Source organism: Sebastes umbrosus, chromosome 22, assembly GCF_015220745.1.
Source record: "Sebastes umbrosus isolate fSebUmb1 chromosome 22, fSebUmb1.pri, whole genome shotgun sequence".
Taxonomy (NCBI): domain Eukaryota; kingdom Metazoa; phylum Chordata; class Actinopteri; order Perciformes; family Sebastidae; genus Sebastes; species Sebastes umbrosus.
In genome coordinates this window covers 19,399,225-19,420,328 of record NC_051290.1, presented here as the reverse complement: position 1 = coordinate 19,420,328, position 21,104 = coordinate 19,399,225, and the positions used below count along the sequence as shown (strand labels likewise).

Genomic DNA, 21,104 nt, shown 5'->3' with positions numbered 1-21,104 from the left:
ACAGAATAGTCAACTGAATGTAACGGACAAACCGTTGAAGTAGTTAGTGGTTTAATGGTTATCAATAGCTAATTGCAATGGATAAATTGTTCAAATACTTAACTTAAAGTAATGGTTGAAATAAATGCCGGTGGTGAGGAATGGGTACCACATCTGACATGGGGGGGAACATCAAACAGGTTGGGAACCACTGACTTAGTTAATCAAATCTATTTGCCTAGGGAGTGTGTCTATGTTCCCTCAGATCAGTACCTCCACTGGTGCTATGCCATTGTTCCAACAGTCCATTATTACGAGACCCCGATAGTCTGAAAAATGTCCCATTGGACCAAAAAGCCTATTTGTCCAACAGCCAGTTAAACCGAAAAACAAACGGCCATTGTTCCGAAGACCCATTGCTCCAAAAATACAACAAACAGAAGCGCATGGCTAATTATTATGCAGAATGACGCCCTACTCTGCCCCTGATTGGCTGATACTCTTACCCTAACCCTAACCAATCTCACTCCTCATGCTTAAACCAACCCAACCAACAAAGACGACAAGTACTTGCCAGAATGTCGGTCAGTTATCGGATATTGTTAGCACAACATCTCAAAAATGTATGGACATATTTTAGCATGGGATGATGCACATAGGGAACATAGGGCCTAATTTGGGATGGACAAAAAGTTCACAAGGGAGCATAGGGCTGCAAAATAGGCCTGATCCCCTGTAGAAATCCATCTAACACCAGTGATCCTTATTTATTCCCTCACAAACATGCTTTTTTTGCCCTATTATGGAAGTCCAACATGGATTTGATCAAGTTTCACTCTGTTGCTGTACTGACAATCTGGATTTATATAAATGCTGAATCATATAAAGCAGAGTTTTAATTTCTTTCCACAAACTTATGCTACCCAGTCATTCAGCCCAGTAATTTGGTGTGCCAGCTATTTCTATTTTACATTGCCAGATAGAATGTGTTAAGCAGGCCTGTGCAGAAAGCTGCAGCGGGTATATTTATGTATTTCTTTGTTACAGCCATTCATATGTTTGCAGTAACAGCTAGTCAATAGCCTATTGTCCAAAGGCAATTTTCCCCTCACAACAAAAAGGCAGCACTGATTTTCTTGAGCTGCCTTCCACTTTCAGGAACATGCTGGAAACGTATTTAGCCTCTCTGGAATCTCCAACATTGTAAAAAGTCAAAGTCACATTTGATTCCAATTTGTTGCCTCTGTTATTCCCCCCCAGGGAACCGCAATCGGAAACATTGTTTTCATAATGGCGCATTTTGTGTTTACAAGTGTGTTGTGGCTCTTTGTACGGCCAGACAAGTAATCAGCAGGACCACCTCCTTAGATGTGTATGTATTAAAGCTGCGTTTCCCATCAGCTGCTTTTGCCTGGGCGTGCTGAAGCGAATGCCTCGTATTTGAATAAATGGGACGATGCAGTGCACAAGCTCGCTGTACAGGTTCATAACCTCATGACCAAAGGCAAACCGGGCCGAGAGCAGATCCAGTTGGGAACACATGCGCTACTATACATAAACAAAAAGCTACGGATAGTTAACCGTGCATTAAAAATAATGTCCAAAGGCAGCGAGCAGGCTACAACTCACTTCCCCCAGAGCAGTGTGGTAGAACTTGGCGGAGGGAAGCTGCTGGACTACCTCTGAAGCATTTCACTTTTAGACTGCTATTGTGTGCCAGTGCAGTTGAAGCCTGTCTGCGTCTACAAACCTGCTATTCTGGGTCACTGGAGGCTGTTTCTGTGAGTCTTTGGACCAAACATACTATTGTCATCAATCTATGGATTAGTGTCAGCAGACGTTTCTCTGTGCGTCTGAGATCTTTGGAAGCAAACCACGTTTGACTGGTATTTGGAAAAGTAACTACTGCAGGGCTATTACCATAGCTGTAATGGTGACAGCTGAACAACTTGTTCTTTTTACCTGAGTACTTTACGTGACATTTTTTTGGCAGTTACAAAATCAATGACAAAGTTAGAAGAGATGAACAATTTCAAAAAAAGTGATTGTAGATGATTCAGTTCTGCTCTCAAATATTAACATCATCTCACTTTCTTTCTTCCAGAAAAAAACTACTTTGATCTTACAAATATATTTGACAGATTTGTGAAATGCAGATTAGCATCAGTATACATGGCACAGTGGTCAGTTAGTCACTCTGCTGACACTGATCTTTTTCCAAAAGTGTGACCTCAGAGGAAGAAAGAGAGCTCAGCCAGCACACTGGGCTTCATCCTTCAACTTGAATGTTAAAAATAGTGTTTATGAGCCCAAGCTCATTAGGCTCCACCGTATGGATGCACACCTCATTGTCAAATCCTCTATTTCAGTCATGATCGATTACAGAGCCCACCCAGGAATCCCTGCTTGCTGACTGACAGAAGTTGGATGCAAAAACTGCCTCACAAAAAACTGCTGTGTAAAACAAAAAAAAGAAAAAGAAGTGTTCCTCTTGTTCAGGGCACATTTTTACAACGTGCTTGCCAATACTTGGTTGGAGATTGCTGGATGTGATCCTCTAAGTAAACATGGAATTGATTTGGGCCTGTTTTTGGTTTTAATTGTATGTTTGTGTAAGCCCTGCCGTCTACGACGCATAATGTACCGGTTCCCAGTCTGTGACAGGGCATTTTAATCAAATGTTGAAAGAGATGTCAAAAAGTGCACGATGTTAGTTTCATCAAAACTCAATTTGTTAATCTTTTGATTTCTCCCTCTAAGTTCACGATGTTCAGGCCTTGTTGAGCAGCTCTGTTTATTTATTGGCTGACATGATTGGTCACCTGGTTTTACAGCTGTTGTAGTGGATTATATCCATGGATGTATTATAAGAACTGGATGCCAGACCCCAATACGGCGCCTATTCAGTCCAATGAGAATTGCTCGCCTGGTGAATATGCCAAAAAGGTTTTCTAGCTTACAAGTTTACTTCCGGGTTATGCGGCCCACTGAATACGTTCAGTAGTGTTTCTCCCAATCAGCCCATAAACTTTACATTATGATGACATCACAGATTTTTAAATAAATGTTCTCGGCTGGAGGAAAGTTTTACAAATCATAATAGAAAAAGTCGTAATCGACCTTGTTTGCAGTTCGAGGTGTACTGTCAACAGTTTTATAGACGTCTCTTTTACAATGGTGGTCTATGGGGAAAATGCTTTTTGAGCCACAGGGGGATTTTTTGCTGCAATACAGTGGCCACTGGAAGAAATTGGAAGCAAGGCTGTATCCAGGTTTTATTATACATCCATGATTGTATCTTTCCAATCTTTCCAAAGAGTGCCATGGCTCCAGAATGATTACAAATATCTGACATGGACCGTAGTTTGTCATTTTCTTCTGTGTAAAACAATTTGAATAACCCTTTTTTTTCTCTTCGTAGGGCCCTTCAGGTACCAAGGGTGAAAAGGTGAGTCATTTTATGTTTAGTTTGATATATTAATTGGTATACTGTTTGGTCTACTGCAATATTTTGTTCCACTGCTTAAAGCAATAGTTTGACATATTGGGAAATACGCCTATTCACTGTCTTGCTGAGAGTTTGTTAACAGATTGATACCACTCTCATGTCTGTATGCTAAGCTAGAGCCAGCACCCGGTTATCTTAGCTTAGCACAAAGACTGGAATCAGAGGGAAACAGCTAGCCTGGTTCTGTTCCGAAGGTAACAAAATCTGTCCAGCTTTCAGCAAGAAAGTGAATATGTTTTGTTTTTTTTTCCCAATATGTTAACTAACCCTTTAAGAAAGGTGACATTTTATTCTTTAATATCCAGCCCATCACACATTTTTGCAGGTCAAGACAATAAAATAAGTCTTTGTCATCGCTCTACTCACTGTTAATCTGTCCATAAAGAGTGACATTTTCCATTTGCAGCAATAGTTCCCATTCATGTCATCCTGAATATTTAAATTCTCCTGTCGTTCACAAATCCACAGCACAGGACATTAATGAGTGAAAGCCAGACTCCAAGTTGGAGCCCTTAAATGCCTTCGCTGAGCGTTCATCCATAAAACAGCAACGGGGCATGCAAAATAACCACACTGTCTCTTTACAAGTCGTCAGGACTCTGGGACAAATGTGCTCCTGTGGCTTTGCTTTGACAGAATAAAACCACGTCATCGCTTGATTCACACCAAAGTTGATAAAATCCCTTTATTCATTCATAACGGAAATGAGTGCACACTTATATAATGCTACTGGGGGGAGATCTGCTCTGTTTTACAGGCCATCAATGAATATATTAAGTATTTATTAATATTTTGTATGAAGTGAGCTTGGACAATAACCCATTATTGGATTATTGGGCTGTAAAATACAAGACATAAAATGAAATAGCGTGAGAGTGCTAACCAGAGCTAAAGTCAAACACAGAGAAACAGTTCACAGTTGTCATCCGCATCACGTCGCACTCATTTGGTACCAGATGATTTCTAGTAATGTGGGGTGTGGAATGACGCCGGTTGTTGCCGCTGACCGATGTAATAAATCTACAGTGTGATCTCTTATTTGGTGCCGCTCAAAGCATAAAATGCAACCCATAAGCATGGCTTACAAAACCAGATTTAGAAGACTGTCGAGCGGCCGTTATGACAGTCCTGAATAACCCAGTCTTGCTGATTAGATGCGTGTTCGTGCCTCTCATGTGAAGCACTTCAAGTGGAGTTTAACGAAATGAAAAACAACTGTGTGCATTCCTCCCACCCAAGACGAATGCGCAGCGTGCATCAGCGTGGCCACACAACTGTTTCCCCGTTAAATCCGGTATTGGAAAAGACTGCCCAATGAAAAATTACAAATATTCCGAGAGCTGTTTTATTTGAAACTGCTCAGGCATTACATTGAAGTTTGTTTGAGCAAAATTCCCATCCATGTGTGATACGGCTCATTTTACTGCTGCGGCTTAATTGTAACTCAGCCAACAGGAGAGTGAAGCGCACATGAGATGTTTTAAGGGTGTTCAGTTATCCGATTCTAGAGGGATTACGGTTCTAATTCGGCGTCCAACATTTGGTCTTCCTTCAGTTGTTTCAAACAAAAGTGTACTTTCGGTTCGGTTTCACTCTAATGTGATAAACCCGCAGTCTTCACCATGCAGGTTGATTCGAAACCAAACGTTTACTCCTTCTGGAACGTGCTCCGTCCACAGAGATCTACCCCCAGTGAAGGCAGAAAGCCAAAGATCTCTGGGGCATAAAATCTGGCCTGGCAACGCAGTTCGCCCACACTCAACCCCCTCACCAAACCCACCAAACCTCACACCACTGCTGTCTTTCTTTCTCCCTCTCTCATATCCAATCCATGTCAGTCCATGTTATCATAAGTGATTTTACTCTCAACCACAATGAATAGTTGAGGGTTCCTGTATTATTTTTCTTTATCAATGTGTTCTGAATTACGCCTCAATGATTTTGGTGTGAGTCTCAGCTTATTATCAGCACTGTACTCGTGTCTGTCTGTGTGTGTGTGTTTCAAGACAAATTCTTTTTCTTGCTTTCTGCAGGGGGATCAAGGCGACCAGGGACCACGGGTATGCGGTTTTTACTCTTGACTTCTCGTGATTAGCTGATGAATGTGACTGTGTGCGTCTCCCCCCAGCTGAATTGCGGGCAAAAGGTTTGAGATGCATGAAATTCCTCGGATAGTGTTCTTCCCATCTGGCCAAACACAACAAGCATTGCAGCTCTGCTTATTTCTACATCAAGAATGGGCAGGCGAAACGTGCGAGATACCTCGCGGCGATATGTACTTCTTGAGACCTTTTCTTTACCTCTTGTCTTCAAAAATTGAACATGAGTGCAAGCTCTTGCCCATCAGCAGAAGATATCTGCTCAATCTCAGCTACAATCAAAAGCCAACTAGCTCTTGTCCCTGTAATTACTCGTGATTCACTTCAATCCTCGACGTGACATGGCGTATTCAGAGCTTTAATCATTCCCAGCTCTGGAGTTTGACATTTCTATACAAGTGCAGCTTCTAAATGATGATGATGTGAGTGCTTTTCCGTGCTCGACAGACTCCGAAATGAATTACTCTATCTCCAACTAGCAGCAAGCGCGCACGCTCATTTTTCCTTAAAATACTGGTTAAAAAATGAGCCTACTTTGAATAGCAGCACAGGTTTGTTTAAAGTAGATTGCATTAACTGGGGTCACATGCACACACGGTTGCTTTGTATCTGCTGTCATCATCGAGAGTAGATCGCATGGAGTCAAGGCCTGTAATTGATTTTCATGAGGGCAGAGAGCATGTAGAGGTTGGAGCACATGGACAAGAGAACGCAACAACACAGAGGTTTGTCTTGTCACCAGAACACCAGCCATCTCCCAAGCGGATCTGATCCCAATTCAGTATTGGCGCCCAACCAGACGTTAGTAGTTTGCCAATTATCTTCGTCAGCCCTCCTCCAGGCCAGTTCTGCACGCCAAAGCACCGCAATTCTTATGATTTGGAAGTCAATACAAATGACCTTCCCTGCGAAATTTGATTAGTGGTCTCAAAGTGATCTTACGTTTCACATGGCCACTCCTCAAATGACAGCCGAGCTCACAGACATTGTGGATCACTTGAGTGGTTTCACACTTTCATAAGCTCTACTAATACATTTCCAGCTCTGCGATACCCTTAGTTAATTTTTAATGACATAAAAAGTATTGGATAATCATTATATTTTCAAAGGCTGAACCACTGCAAAACAGAAAGGGAATATCTTTGCTCTCTAGCCGAATTGACTGGAGTAAACTATCGCCGTTTCGGATCGAATTTCTGGGGGTTTCGCTCATAATTTGTACCCTTTTAACCTAGGGAAATGGAGTCATCTGTCTCTATCAGTGAAATGATTTACCATTTGGAAACAGCGGTGTGGCTGACAGAGTTGTAACAGGGACCAGCCAGGCCCGATTTGTCTTGCAGAATAAATACATAAAGTGTCCACTTCAAGAAAGCATTTCATTAACTTCCAATTACAGCAAAATTGTGCCCTAACAGGTACAAATTAGCACACAGTCACAGTCACATATGAAGGACTAGAGGGGCATGAAAGCAGTCGAGGTCAACAGCAAATTATATTACCTCCTCAGGATGGCATATTGACTTTGCACATTAGATTAGTAGGTAAATGTAATGGAACAGTATTAGAGAGATTTCCTTAATAAATGAAAGGCATGACAGGACAAGTGCTGCCTGACCTTGACTCTATCTGGCTGCAAATTAAGCTAATTTGGTGCCCAGTATTGACTGTGTGCAGAGAGGCTATTAAAACCCATACGGAGGTACATGTAAAAAACGGAGCACGGTTACACTTTATAATAACCATAATTGATAAATTGATTAATTACACTTAGTTAATAGTTATTTTACTGTTAACAAACAATGAAATTATAATTAATAATGTTTACTAATTATTAGTAATGCTATACTTTTTGGTATGTTATCGTTAGTTTGTGTAATATGAAATAATATTTCTAAATTATTAATTGTATCATAGCGGATAAGAGACGATAGCAGTTACATTCTGATAACATGAATACACTATCTATTAATAGTTTATTGTTGCACACATAACATGTTATTGTACTATATTACGTATTTGTTACTGATTACCAAATGATGTGTAAACTTTAGGAAATTGTTTGTAAAACATCTATAAACAATACGTAGATAGATGGACCAGAAACCAATTATTAATTAACCGTTGACAAAGTTTTAATTATCTAAATACTGTTATAATTGCTTTACAAAGTATTTATTAACCATTTAACAAGGTATCATAATCATCAGTTGCAACATTATAATAGCCTTCCATATAATGTTATTAATTTTAATTAACAAAGTGTTACAAATACAATTTCTTAAAGGTTTGCAAATGATTTCGTAATCATTAACAAATACTTATATATATATAGTATAAAAAGTGTTATAATGTGCACAACAATAAACTGTTAAAATAACATAAATGATAGCATTACTAATGAATAGTAAACATTATAAATGATCATTTCATTGTATGTTAACAGTTAATTAAACTTAGTTAATAGTTATTTAACTAACAATAAATGATGTTTATTATAAAGTGTTACCAGCATGTCCTCTACACACCACAGTCTGCCAGATTACATCAAATCTAAACACATTAAAATTCAGAATTATTTAAAGGACAGACTATTTATGTTTGCATGTTTATGCAGTAAATGTATGTCAAGAGACAGTGTGAGAATCGCCACATGGCCAGCAGAATTTCCTCACAGACACACACTTCCTCTGCCTGTTCCCCACATGTCAGGGTCAGCCATTTGTCGGCCCTTAAAGGTCAAAGGCCACATCCAAACGCCAAAGGTTAACCAAGCAGCAAATAATAAATTGGCCAGTTTTGACAAACAAATGTGTGGCCCACCGTTGGAGCTCCACTGGTGGGATATAATTAACAGGAGTTACTGGCTCTGTGTGTCACCAAGAAAGGTGTGTGGTCTTTTATTTTGAGGGATGGCTTTAGCTACAGGTGTCAGGCAAAGGTTGGTGAATTCCTGGGTCAGCTAGAGGAAACATTCCTGAGATTTCAAAAAGAAAGAAACTGGACTACTCACATTGTGGGATTTGACCAATGTTCTTCCAAAATAAAGAGACTGATTATGTAATTTCCAGGATTTGACTTTTCAGTTATGAACAAGAAGTGTTTTACAGTCGACTATTTTCACATGAAATAAGAAGCCTTAAAATTAATTTGATGTATCACATTGATGCCAAATTTGGAGCTTCAAATAAATGTATTATTCCTCTCCTAAATGTATTAAAGCCATCTGTGTACAGAACTGGTAATCCACTCCACATACAGCTATTCAGAAAATCCCTCAGCCCGTATTTGCTCGGGATGTTTTGTGTGTTTGGTGTGGTCGGGGGAGATGCTGGTTTCTGCCCAGTGTCCTCCGACGGCTGTTGCTGATTGTCCTCATATCTGGCTTTTTGTTTACTACAGTTGCAGTCATGTCGCTGCAGGCAAATACATAGCAATAGAGCTCCTCCTCACCAAATAACCAACATCCGTTTTGGAGGAGAAAATCAAAACAAAGCAATCTGTGAATGGTTAGGATTCTCTTGTCAACCGCCATGTCATTATCATTCTCACACATAGACATCAGCGCAGAGCCAATGCAGGGTGAGCGCTAACCAGCACCTATAGGCTTTTCTCTCATCTTCTGCAGAGAAAGATGTTTTTTGGCCAGATAATCATTTATATTTTTACGCATTTCAAACACCCATTGGTCAGCGAGGTTGCCTCTCCCCTAGCGTATATATAAAAATGATTGTAAAAGCAAAAAGGATACAACCCCGAAAGCTAGCCTGCGCCACGCTGCATTTTCATGCCTGGACCCTGTGTTCCCTCCTGACCAATAATCCAGTTCTTGTTTTCCGTCTTTGTCCCCAAGATGTTTGAGGTTGTAAATAATTTGAGAAATATTTGCGCTTCCATCCCAGTTACACACACAGCATGGCTATTGTCTGCAGCGTATAAGAGGATTGCTCTGCTCCGCTGCCGGGGCCGAATTAAACCCGCCTGCCTTGAAAGCCATATTCTTAATGAGCCATGCTTTTTGAATTATCTTTGGAAAACCAGAGGGATGGCACCAAAGCCATGTTTGGATAGGCCAGATTTTTATCTTAAGCTTTAATATGGAGTGAGATTGAGCTCTTACAGGGCATGTTTATGCAAGTGTGCCAGTCTTTGAGAAATACGTTCATCAGTTCATTCACGTTGCTTATTTACGGTGAAGTAAAACCATAAACATAAACAAGAGAATATGCAATCATTGTACAACCAATGTGGTACAATATTTACATGTTCTTCTATAGACTTAGCATTAAAGCTAAAGACAATTAGATTTAATCATTCGCTAAGTTGCTACACTTGTCAAGCTTTCCATTTTGCACAGCCCTTAATGTAGTTTACAATTGCCACGTTTCCTCCAAGCAGTCCAGTTCAGTTCATTACACATTAGAACGGTTATTTTTGCATTTCCATTAGCAAAAGTTGTGGATGGTACCAAGAGAACCGCTCCATTCTTGGTAACAACTTGAGGTCGAGGTTCCAAGCGAGCTGAGCCGATACTAAATGGTGGAGTTAAAACAGTGCAGACCACTGATTGGTCAAAGCGAATCGGCACACCCGCCATTCTTAAATAGTCAAGCTACCGTCAATAGCGACCGCAATTTTTAATTCACTCGACCCAGATTTTAAAAAAAAATGGCAGCTTGCAAAAGTACACCGTACACCACGCCATATAAATGACCAAGTGCAGATCCTCTGTTTGGTTGGTGGTGAAATGATTCAACGAGTGTCCGATTGAAGATGATGTCATGGTAATTCCACGCGCCGTAGCTACGGCGATCATCTGATAATGCCGCCTACACTGAGGGGGCAGTATCTGCATTGGAAACACGGCATAGAAAAAAGGATCTCACACCAGAATTGAGTCGAGTCGATTCGTGCAGAGCCGTACCGTGCAGTGGAAATCCCGCCTGAAGATTTACAACGTGAATTTATTTGCAATTTTTGAGGCAATAGGGCCCTCGTTGTGTTTTTAGTTTTGGAAAAGGCTCGAAAAAAAGACAGCCAAATTATAGCCCCATGAACACCAACTCGGCTTGTTGAGAAAACCAAAGCTGGACAGGCCTGCCGTGCAAAGTTATGGTTTGGGGGAGAAGTTTTTCAAACGGTCAATTCATGTTTCAGTGGACATTTATACTGCAACATGCCTGTAAAAGACTCATCACTATCGAAGACCTTGTTTGGCATGCAAGACAGTGCAATGAAATACAAATGTATACGTCTAAGTCTGGACAATATACCCACAAAGAATGATTGATAGTCAATGAAAGTGACTTTATTTGAGTATAACATTCTAAACCATGTTCAGCAGTGTCTCTGGATTCAGATTAAAGCTAGCATCCAACTATAAACCCTTGTCTCCTCTTAACATGGAGAAGGCCTGATGCTTTCTTCTTTTATTCAATTTTCATGACTGGATCACATCTGTCATGACCATTGTTGACAAGGGAATTGGAAACCATTTGATTGTATTTCCAGCGAACATCTCAATCCCTTGATGTTCCCCAAAAAACTCTACGAACAATACAACTCCTCAATTTACCAGCATGTTACAACTCAATGTCTGTTGTAAGATAATCATCTCAACAAATGTTCTGTCTGTATATTTAGAAGAAAATAACAGGAAATGGTTATTTTAGCGATGACATCGGAGCATGCATTCTACACAGCATGGTCCCAGTGGTGGAGAGTAAACTTGGATGGTGAATGTTTAAAATAAAATGTCTTGTTTAAGTCTGAATTGAAATGTCAGGTCCCCCAAAAAATGGTTTGTTTGACGTTAAATTTGATGTTCAAAAAAATGCATGTTAAAGTCATTTCACATATTATACAGCTTGTTTCACAAATTTGTTAGAATATTTAGAAGTAGGATGCTTATCTTTTTCCTCCTTTAAGTGTTGTTGTTCACCCAGTGTTTGAGTGTCATGCGTGTGTTGTGCCATGTTGTGCTGTTTGTCCCTTTAGGGATTGCCTGGTCTCCCTACACTGGCTGCTTTGCACAGCAATCAGATCCTGACTGTCAAGGTTTGTCGGTGGCAGTGCCGCCTTCAGCTGCTCAGTCCGACCCCTCCGCAGCACACACTGGGAGTAAATGAATCACTGTCGGCTGCTTTTACTCAAAGCCCCGATGATAGACTGGGCACAGGGAAAAACCCCATCTAATTAATCACAGCCAGTCAATCGTTATCCTCTTCCCCCACCGCCGCTACCAGTCTGTCACTCGAGATCTCTGTTCCACGCTACATGCCAGGTTCCCCATTGAAAGCAAAGGTGGCCTTTTACAACCCAGTAATGTGCAGCTGACTGGAACACGAAGACATGGTCTGGCTCGTGTCCATTGATGCTAAAATAAATGGAAGGAACTCCAAGAGAGAATCCTCCATGATGAACCAAAAGTGGCAAAATGTTTTTTTAAAGCTCATGCCCATGGTTCACCACAAATCCTTCAATCCACCAATTTGGCCTTCGGGATTCGGGATTGTTTAAGAGATGGATGAAGCCACTTAATACCAATGGACACTAGCAGAATAATGCACGCATTGAAAGGAACAAGGTTAGAAATCAACCTCAACTCAAAAGGTCGACCACGCTGGCTTTCGGTGCGTGCAGCTCCTGGGGTCTGACTTTGCAGCAAGGCGCGATGAAGATGATGACAGGGTTTTCGCAGAGGAGGAGAAATTCCCATTTTTCCGGGGGACTGCGAGCCCGCTGTGGCGCCCTCGCACCCCCGAGGTGGTAATTATGGGTCCTGGCTCCAAGAAAAAAAAAAAAAAAAAAGCCTAGACTTCCGAAGCAAACCACCTCCGCGCTGGAAAAGTGTGGATTTCTCCCCCTCCATCTGTGAAGGCGCTGGACCGGGGGTTCATGAACATAGGCCTTTCTAACAAAATCTGTTTCTTTTTGCATTTGCCTTCCTCCTCCTCTTCCTCCTCCTTCTTCTTCCGGGACCTCATCTTCCTTCAACCTTCTCTCACCTCTGACCTACGACCTCTTGACCTCACACACCTGCTCAGATGGTCTTCCCTAAGATCAATCATGGCTTTCTTTCCGCTGACCAGCAGCTCATAAAGCGGCGTCTCATTAAGGTAGTGGCTGTGTCCTCTCTCGTCTCTCTGTCTTGCCAAGTCTCACCGAATCACTTCTCTCTGGGCTCTCTGCAGTTTGCATGCAAACCCTTCAGACAGACCTGTCACAAGTACTCTTTTATACTCTACTGTTATTGTTAAAGGGAAATATGGAAATTTAATTTTAGAAAATAAGGTTTTTATTAAGGTAAAATGAATTACTGTTCTGGCTCTACTTAAAGCACTTTCCCTGCAAGTTAGATTGCTGAATATTTTCTTATAATCCAGTATAATAATGGACCCCATATATTCAGTGTGTTTTCTCCCTGATTATTGTAGCCTGTGCCTAATGCACAACCTCATTCAACTCATTAAGTCCATTTAAGAATGCATGCATTTTAGGGGATTACTGTTTCAGCTATAAATCACATACATTCAGCTCCATCATGTCTGCTAGTTTTAGCCATAAGACCTGAAATGCAAACTGTCCTCCATGTTATGAATGGAGGCAGCCCATAGCCACCCACGAGATCATTCCACTACTCTCTCTTCATTATCATTTAACTGCAGGGGCTCCAGTCTCAGTGGATCCAACAATATCACACAGTACTGATGTTTGAATGTGTTATTTTGCCGCACAGGGAGATCAAGGGCAAGCCGGACCGCCGGGGCCTCCGGGGCCACCGGGCCCTCCTGGGCCAAGGGGGCCTCCAGGGGACACAGGGAAAGATGGGCCCAGAGGTGTACCTGGTCTAGCGGTGAGTATTGATTTTTACCTGAAGATCTGCAGTCAGTGTTTTATTAAAATGGCATTGGATCAGTGAAATTCTGTGGATTTTCCCTTTAAAAGCTACTGCATTGTTTCCATTAAGAGTAAAACAAGTTCTACTCTTTATGTACTCATGTTCAATTTAACTTTGACCCAGTGCCGGGAGGGTTTACCCCCATGAAAAGCTTTCTAATGAAGACTAGACAAACTACATTGCCCTAAGATAAACACGAATATGCTCCCAAGAGAACGCCTCACTGTATGGATTTACGTTCATTTGGTTGTTTTTCATTATAACGTTACATTCTCCATGTCTTTAAGCCTGTCACTGGCATCACATTAATTTATGTGAGAGAAAGAAGAAACAGAAAAGGCCTGTCAATTATGTTCAGCCATAAAACCTTCCCGAGGGCTCCAGCTGATCTTTATTGTCTTGGCAGAGTTCACAGTGGGAGTGCAATAATATTAAGTGTTGTTTATCTGCTTCTTTCCAAGTTTTTGATGATTATTGTTTTCAGTTTCTTCCAGATGCAGTAGTTTTCCAAGAAATTACTTGCAGGGGTGCTTTATTTCTCCCATTGATTTATTTCTGCTGCCGTGAATCCCTCAGAAGGAGGGTGGCAAAAATTGGCCTGTAACTGTCACAAAGAGGCAAAAATGGAATAATGTTGAAGCGTGGCTTTGGCATAGAAATCTGGCCATGGCATATGTCTCTTTTCTACCCCAAGAACTGCAGGAGCATCCAAGAGCCAGGCCTGAATGGAAAGCAGAGAGTAGAACAAGGTTGTTGGACAGAGACAGGGAAGGGTACAGGTGCCACAGCATGATGAAATGCCTCCCAGCCAACTTGGTATATGAGCAGAACAATGCTGAGCGCTGCTTGGCAACCTGGCCAACCCGATGCACCACAGCAGCTCAACTATATTGTGGGAAATGCTGTGCTTTTCCACCACAATATTTGACTCGTTTAACTCCGAATACTGTTTATGATCATTTTAAAAGTCCATGCGTGTTCTCAACTTTTCAAAGAAGACTTGGCCCACTGCTTTTCCATTAACTGGTTGCTTTGTATTTGTATAGGGTGATCCAGGGCTAGCTGGAGAAGCAGGACTCATGGTAAGCACACACTTTTTCTTTCTGTTTTTTTTGTCTGGATGAAACAAACGAGATATGATTTGTTAATTAGTGAGTTTTAAAGGTGCTGGTAGGCGGATTTTGATATCTTTGGACAAAGCCTAGCGAGGCCAGGTTTACCTCTGTTTCCAGTCCTTATGCTAAGCTGAGCCTGTTGGAGGTAGGTATTGTCCATAGAAATAGAATAGGAGTAGAACGGACACTCCCATTCAAATCAACGTAGCAGGATGGTCAAAGCGGCGGCCATTTTTATGAATACCGTTGTAGCGGGATAACTTCCTTATTGGCTAAACTAAACCGACTCACGGCAAGTCGCGGACATAGAGAGCCAGAGTTAATGACTAAAGTTTGACAACGTAATGCTTCACCCACACTCGCAGCGTAGGAAAGCACATTGCTATCGCCAGACGTGTGACAAATTTGTTCGGCCCTCCGTCTCCGCTCAACACGACACTCTTTACGACACACTTTCTGGCCCCACTGACGTGTGTTGTCGCCATAACAACTAAAAACAATTGCCGTTTTCTTTTGTACTAGTCAAATGAACACGGAAAACAGTTCAATTTCCGTTCTACACCTATTCTGTTTCTGTTCTATTGCCATTTCTTTCCGATGGACGTGTTTAATTTGCTAACCAACCAGCTGTGACATTATAAATATACTACATCTATTTTAATTGCTGTTCCACAATGTTTATTCATTTTAATCTTGTGTTTTTAACTAACAAAGCAATCATGCCACTTAGGGTGCTTTTTAAAAGTGAGTTTAATTTACGAGATATTCACAAGGTTTGTGGGTAATATGGTGAATATTAATGACACATTTTACGATACCCTGCAAAAACGTTTGTTTTCTCTCGCAAAAAAAAAAGCCTCATACAGTAGGGACAAGCTGTTCCAGTAACAGCAACTGGATACCACTTGTGGTGTTCAGCAAATAAAGCATTTGATTAAAGTTTCCTCATAAAACGCTACGTCGAATAGGTCAAGCCAAATTCCAGGGGAAAGCAAAGACGGAAAACGTGACATGCGAAAAACACTCGGTGATGTCAGTTTTCACAAGTGCAGGGGAGAGTAAGTGAAGCTGACAGAGGAGGTGCTATCAAGCGCTTTCATCTCTGATTCCATCTCTGACCCGTTCCATGGTGTGGAAAAAGTTGGTGGATTGGAAAGAAATGGACAAAGAAAATAAAGGACGGCGAGGCCTAAGTGGTGAGAGAGACACATTAACTAGAGAGGAGTTTAAAGCTAAAATTGCTTATCATTTATAGTTCGCTTAACACTCTTTACTCTTCAACCTCTTTCTGCTTTTACCTTGCTAAAGTTTTAAGCTTTTGTTGGCTTTAATTATATGTTTTATACCCATTATCCCCCCCTCGTGCTCATGGCTGTGTAAGCAGCACAGTTTTGTTTTGAAAGAGAGTGTCATAAATGTAAAATTTGCAATCGATTTCCCAGCGTTCCCAGGTGTGCTCCCATAAGTCTCCAGCGCTTATACAACCGCTCTTGACAGCAGCTGGAGTATTTCTCCAAAAGATGAATGGTGAATCCCATTCAAAATGAGCTCAGAGGCCTCGCGCAGTGCTTTGAATAAAAAATATGCGCTGCTCACTGTAATTCTTGAAATAAGGCGTACTATTTCACGAGTATACAGCTTGACACTAATGTACTTTTAACAAGGAATAATGTCACTATTTGGATATCAATCCCCCCCCGTAAAGCAGCATGAGATGAGCACGTCCCAGAGGTTGTAAAAACATGTGATGTGACATGCCGCTCAAACACAGTGGAGTTTTCAGAGCTTCTGTTTCCATCCAACGGCACTTTGTTTGCTCAGATAAGATAATGGATTAGAGAGAAAATGTTCTGTAAATGATAATTTGGGCTGTTAAACCTCTGGAGAGGGAATAAAAAGAAATTCAGAAACAAAACACCAGTCCACACCCTTGATTGGCCTTTGAAAATCAATATGAATTAGATGTGCATAAGCAACTAGACCAATAGGCTCCACAGCAAGCTGAAAGGCTAATCTTTGATCGGCACTTTTAGATCCGCACAAGTCAACTCGAAGTAGGGATTTTGGAGGTCGGTCCTTGACCAACTTTTGCTTCTTTTACGGTGCTCTATGGAGCTAGCGCCCACTTGACACAGCTCAGCGTTTTTTGATGTATATGCTATTGTTAAAGAGGCAAAAGTAGATTCCAGAGTTTTCCAGCAGCCTTCCAGGACATATGGTGCTGGTTAGGAGGATTAAGCTCTCGTGGAGCAACAAGGAGGAGGGGGGGGGGGGGGAGAAAAAGAAGAAGAAAAAGGAAATATTTTTAGGACTCAATTCAAAACCATCAGTGCCATAAGGTCTCTCTGGGGTAAATTAACGGGGTCTTCAGCTCTCTAAAGGTGGCTCGCAGCCTCGCACACAGTTTTCATTTGGGACTTGATTTTGCTTCAAAAAGACTAAATAACAAAGCCAGTTGTGTATTGTATGCGGTGTTCCATCCGTAAATGAAAAAAAAAAACTCCTCAATCTGCATTTTGGTGTTATTTTGCTGCACAATTTCGCCGCTCCTCCTTTTCATTCCATAGCTACCCACAATGCACCAGTGACTCACCTTATTTGTTTAAATTCACAACAGGCACGCATGCAGGGATCTAATTGACTTAATACGGCAGTATAATGAGGACATACCTCTAATATTTTGGTGTCCTTGACTAAGTTTCCTTTGAATGTGAAGCCAAACATGAGGAGCAAAGATGTGAGTAAATGGTTTAGGCCATGCTCGGTGGACTCAAACAATGTTGTGGCAAATGTTGACATCAATAGGCATGAAGCTCTTTTTCTGTGGAACAAATCTGTTTTTTCTTAAAGGAAAATTATTTTTACAACGTGGGTCTCATTGTCATACAACTACAGTTTTTTTCTTTTTTTACCAAAACCTCCATTCATTCACCAACCATTCATTCTCTGGTGTGAGTTTCTTCAGTGTGAGGATTTTCTTTTTGGCTTTTCTCTGTTTTATCTTTGGACTGTTGGTCAGACATTTTAACAGTCCAAAGGATTCATTGAGAAAATACAGTAATTAAGAGTAGTAGATTAGAAGATTAATTTATAGTAAAAACAATCGTTATTTGCGACACTATTTGAGGATAATGTTTTTTGTACATTGTCCCTGACAAATTATTTTGATAAAATGTACATTTTCTGTAAAGTTCTCTTGTGTTTCACAGTCTTCCCCACCGTGTCAAGTTATGTAACTCTAGTGGATAATTCTTAATCCTAATAATACTGCATTAAAGGAACAGTGTGAAACATTTCGGGGGCTTTATTAGCAGAAATGGAATATAATATTCATAACTATGTTTTCATTTGTTAATAATCACCTGAAACTAAGAATCGTTGTGTTTTCATTATAGCTTAGAATGAGCCCTTCATATCTACATAGGGAGTGGGTCCTCTTCACGGAGTCCGCCATGTTTCTACGGTAGCAAACCAAACACTGACTCTAGAGAGAGCCTTTCAGATTGTTACGTTACCTGAAGACCACCGTGGTTCTCCGGCGCGCTTGTGGAACTGCAGTGACGTGAGACGCAGAGTGCAAGACCGTGGTACCGCCAGGCGCCGTCTGACTTCCGTTGCTCCTATAGTAGTGTTATTATGGTAAGGATGGCCTCTGAGCGAGGCGAACGGCGTTACCAAAACTTTGCACTCGGCGGCTCATGTTACCGCAGTCTCGGAAAGAGAGGAGTGAGCGGAGGGGTACTCAGTTGGTTGCAATCTGCAACCACACCACTAGATGCCACCAAATCCTACGAACTGTCCCTGCCACTGTAAATATTTAGTCTAAAATATATCAGAATCAGCTTTAAAAAACAAAAACATATGTAATGTGTGTAGTATGTCATTAATCAGAGTCCCAGATGTATTACCAAGGACATAACCATAGAGACCTTAATGGTCACTAAGCCTGTCTATAGGTTAGCATGATACTGTGGTCATTTTGGATAAAATAGACGCACACTCCACTGGAAACTGGAATCCAATGAGAGACAAGGATATACAATGCATTTCAGAGCTACTTCATGGTTAATATTTTAGGTTGATTGGGTGGTCTATGTGTGCCATACTCTTGCTACAAAGCTGCTGTTTTGTTTAGTCGTAGCAGTAAAGCTAGTGTGATTGAAAGGTCATGTCATGTGCACAGTTTAAATAAAGCACACATGTCCACAATCTCTACAGTGATGGTAGTGAGCGCAATGTTATGCTGCATTGGCCAAACTTAAGACAATAAAGTTGTCAAAAAAATATTTTTCATTTAAAGTACCTTAATTTAATGCAAACAGCAGCATTATATTCTAAAGCTTTTTCAAAGATCCTCTAAGTGAAACAGAGGCTTTGAACAGAAGCTCTCCAAAGCTCCAAACATGAAGCTTTTCTGTCCTTTTGATCAGCTGAAATATTTTTCCCGTGAATGCTGAGCAAGAAATGCACACTCTGGAATTTCCTCAAGTGGCGGAGGGTTCAACTGCAGACTGAGTGTGGGAATTGACCTGGCAATCGCTTCATTGTTTTGTCATTTCCGAGTCATGAATGAAAGCGCCGAACATTCAGCGCTTTGTGTTCGCGCTCGGATGCTCGACTTCAATAGGCGTCCTGTTGATATTGCACATTTGTGGATTCTTTTCTTTTCTGAATGTTAAATGAGGCAGCTAAGGCGCGATATGCTGAGCATGTGCTATCATTAGTTGAAAAAAAATGATCCTTTTTAATGAAAATATTTGGGTTATTCTCCATTTTAATTTTCCTAGCGATGGCAGTGCCCAAAGTTGAGAACAAAAGAACCAGGACCAAGACTTCCTCAAGTGGGCCTTGACTTTGTTAAAAATCTCCTTTTCAGCCAGTAGCTCCTGAGTGCTCTCAGATGTAGCCAAGCTAATTAGCGCTCAGGCGAGTGGCACATGCTCTCACATACCTAGTGGGTCATAAAGATGTTTACCAAACCCTACTGTGGATCGCCAACAAAGGCTTTTAAAGGCGAGCGGGAAGGAAAACCTTTCTCTGGGTCGGCTGGGATAATGAAAGTTGTTCATTGAGGTTTTTGTTATAAGTGCAGATGGAATGCTCTATAAATGAGCTGCAACTGTGTGGGCCATTTCTGCAAATGTGAGAACCTGAAATGGAAATTCAGAATGGGGAAAGTTTTTTTCAGTTACTTGGTGATTGCCTTGTTTCACCAACAAAAACCAAGCGAGATATGGAAAGATCGAACAACCAGTTTATTCCCAGAAAACTGGGCCATTATCATGGTCCTTTTAGCTGAGCCAAGCATCCCGTTGGTGCTTTGGCTACAAGGCACAAGTTGGCCACCACCAACCTACACGTTTTTGTCACAGAAATTTGCACTGACAGTCAAACTATTTGACCCGAGTGTGTCTACTTTTGAAAACAGGCGCTTTTACACTCATCGGGGGATCAAATCTTAGGTTGTGCCAATTATACTGCATCAACATGAGTAAAGCGAGGTTGTTGTACAGAGCTCGTGGGGTGTAAGGTCCGCCTGGCCTCGACTCAACCGAGAGCGATGAGCCAAATAGCACCATTGGCTGTCGATCCTGTGCCGACAGCGAGAAAACTGTTGGCCAACGCGAGGCGTCATAACAGCCAGGCGTAAAGGTGTTGATGAACTGCCGTCTTGCGAAACCAACATGGACGAAAACTAACTTTCAACATTGGAGTCATAAAGCAGTCCTGCAGACAGGTTCTGGTGGAGGAGTTGGAGGGTCCAACATGGCCTCCGGTTTCACTGTGGTAAACAGCAGGTTGAAAATAGCAACTGTCCTCCCAGACACATCTATCACCGAGATAAATCTCAGTTAGAGATGCGGCGCCTTGTTTAACTTATTAGCTTTGTAAGGCTTTCCAGCTATTGGCCCATTTAGGTAATGAACCTCTCTATGTGTTGGCTTTAAGAATGTGGAACAGCCAAACAAGTTTTTACAGTCGCTAAAAGGAATAAAAGAAAGAGATCGACATAAAAGATAAAACCATAAAAGTGTTTTTTATTCATGGTCTCATTAGAGATTCATGTTTATGGTGAAGCTCAATGAAAAGACAGGCACAGAGAGTGATCTTCATTCTTTGTCGAAGAACGAAACAAGGGATTGATTGTGATTCGGTTCTGCCTGAAGGGTGTGTGCTCACTGTATGGAATCCATCCAGAAGCCTTGCCAGTCTCTCCGCTGTGACTGTGTTGGCCGTGGAAATCATGTTATTTCATCTGACATGGGCTCTTTTTTTGTTCTGTTTCTCTTCCACTCTCTCTCTCTTTGTCTCTCTTCTCATTTATAGGGACCTGAGGGGCCACAAGGGCTGAAGGTAAGTCCAGTTGTTCCATTGACATTTCTTTTGAATTAAATATAATGAGATTCTCTAACTTAGTTATCTACATCAAAAACACATTTCACACTGAAAAAAGGTTCAAATTCTAACGTACACCAAAAGAGAATTTCTTTAGCAGTAGAATA

At 41.3% G+C, this 21,104-nt stretch overlaps 1 protein-coding gene across 14 annotated transcripts in view; it reads left to right on the top strand.

Annotated features, from left to right (window-relative positions):
• The window catches only part of LOC119481199 (collagen alpha-1(XXV) chain), a 178,416-nt gene that overhangs the window by 114,155 nt on the left and 43,157 nt on the right, over positions 1-21,104 (top strand). For 13 of the 14 annotated variants that reach the window (XR_005205125.1, XM_037757927.1, XM_037757926.1 and 10 more), the window contains exons 5-10: positions 3,401-3,427; positions 5,521-5,547; positions 12,633-12,704; positions 13,325-13,441; positions 14,533-14,568; positions 20,929-20,955. Coding sequence is in view for 13 of the 14 variants with exons in the window: in XM_037757927.1 (XP_037613855.1) it covers positions 3,401-3,427; positions 5,521-5,547; positions 12,633-12,704; positions 13,325-13,441; positions 14,533-14,568; positions 20,929-20,955 (306 nt within the window). In the remaining variant the exon portion in view is untranslated. Of the gene's footprint in view, positions 1-3,400; positions 3,428-5,520; positions 5,548-11,583; positions 11,644-12,632; positions 12,705-13,324; positions 13,442-14,532; positions 14,569-20,928; positions 20,956-21,104 lie in introns of all 14 variants that reach the window. The other variant, XM_037757920.1, reaches the window with a different exon arrangement.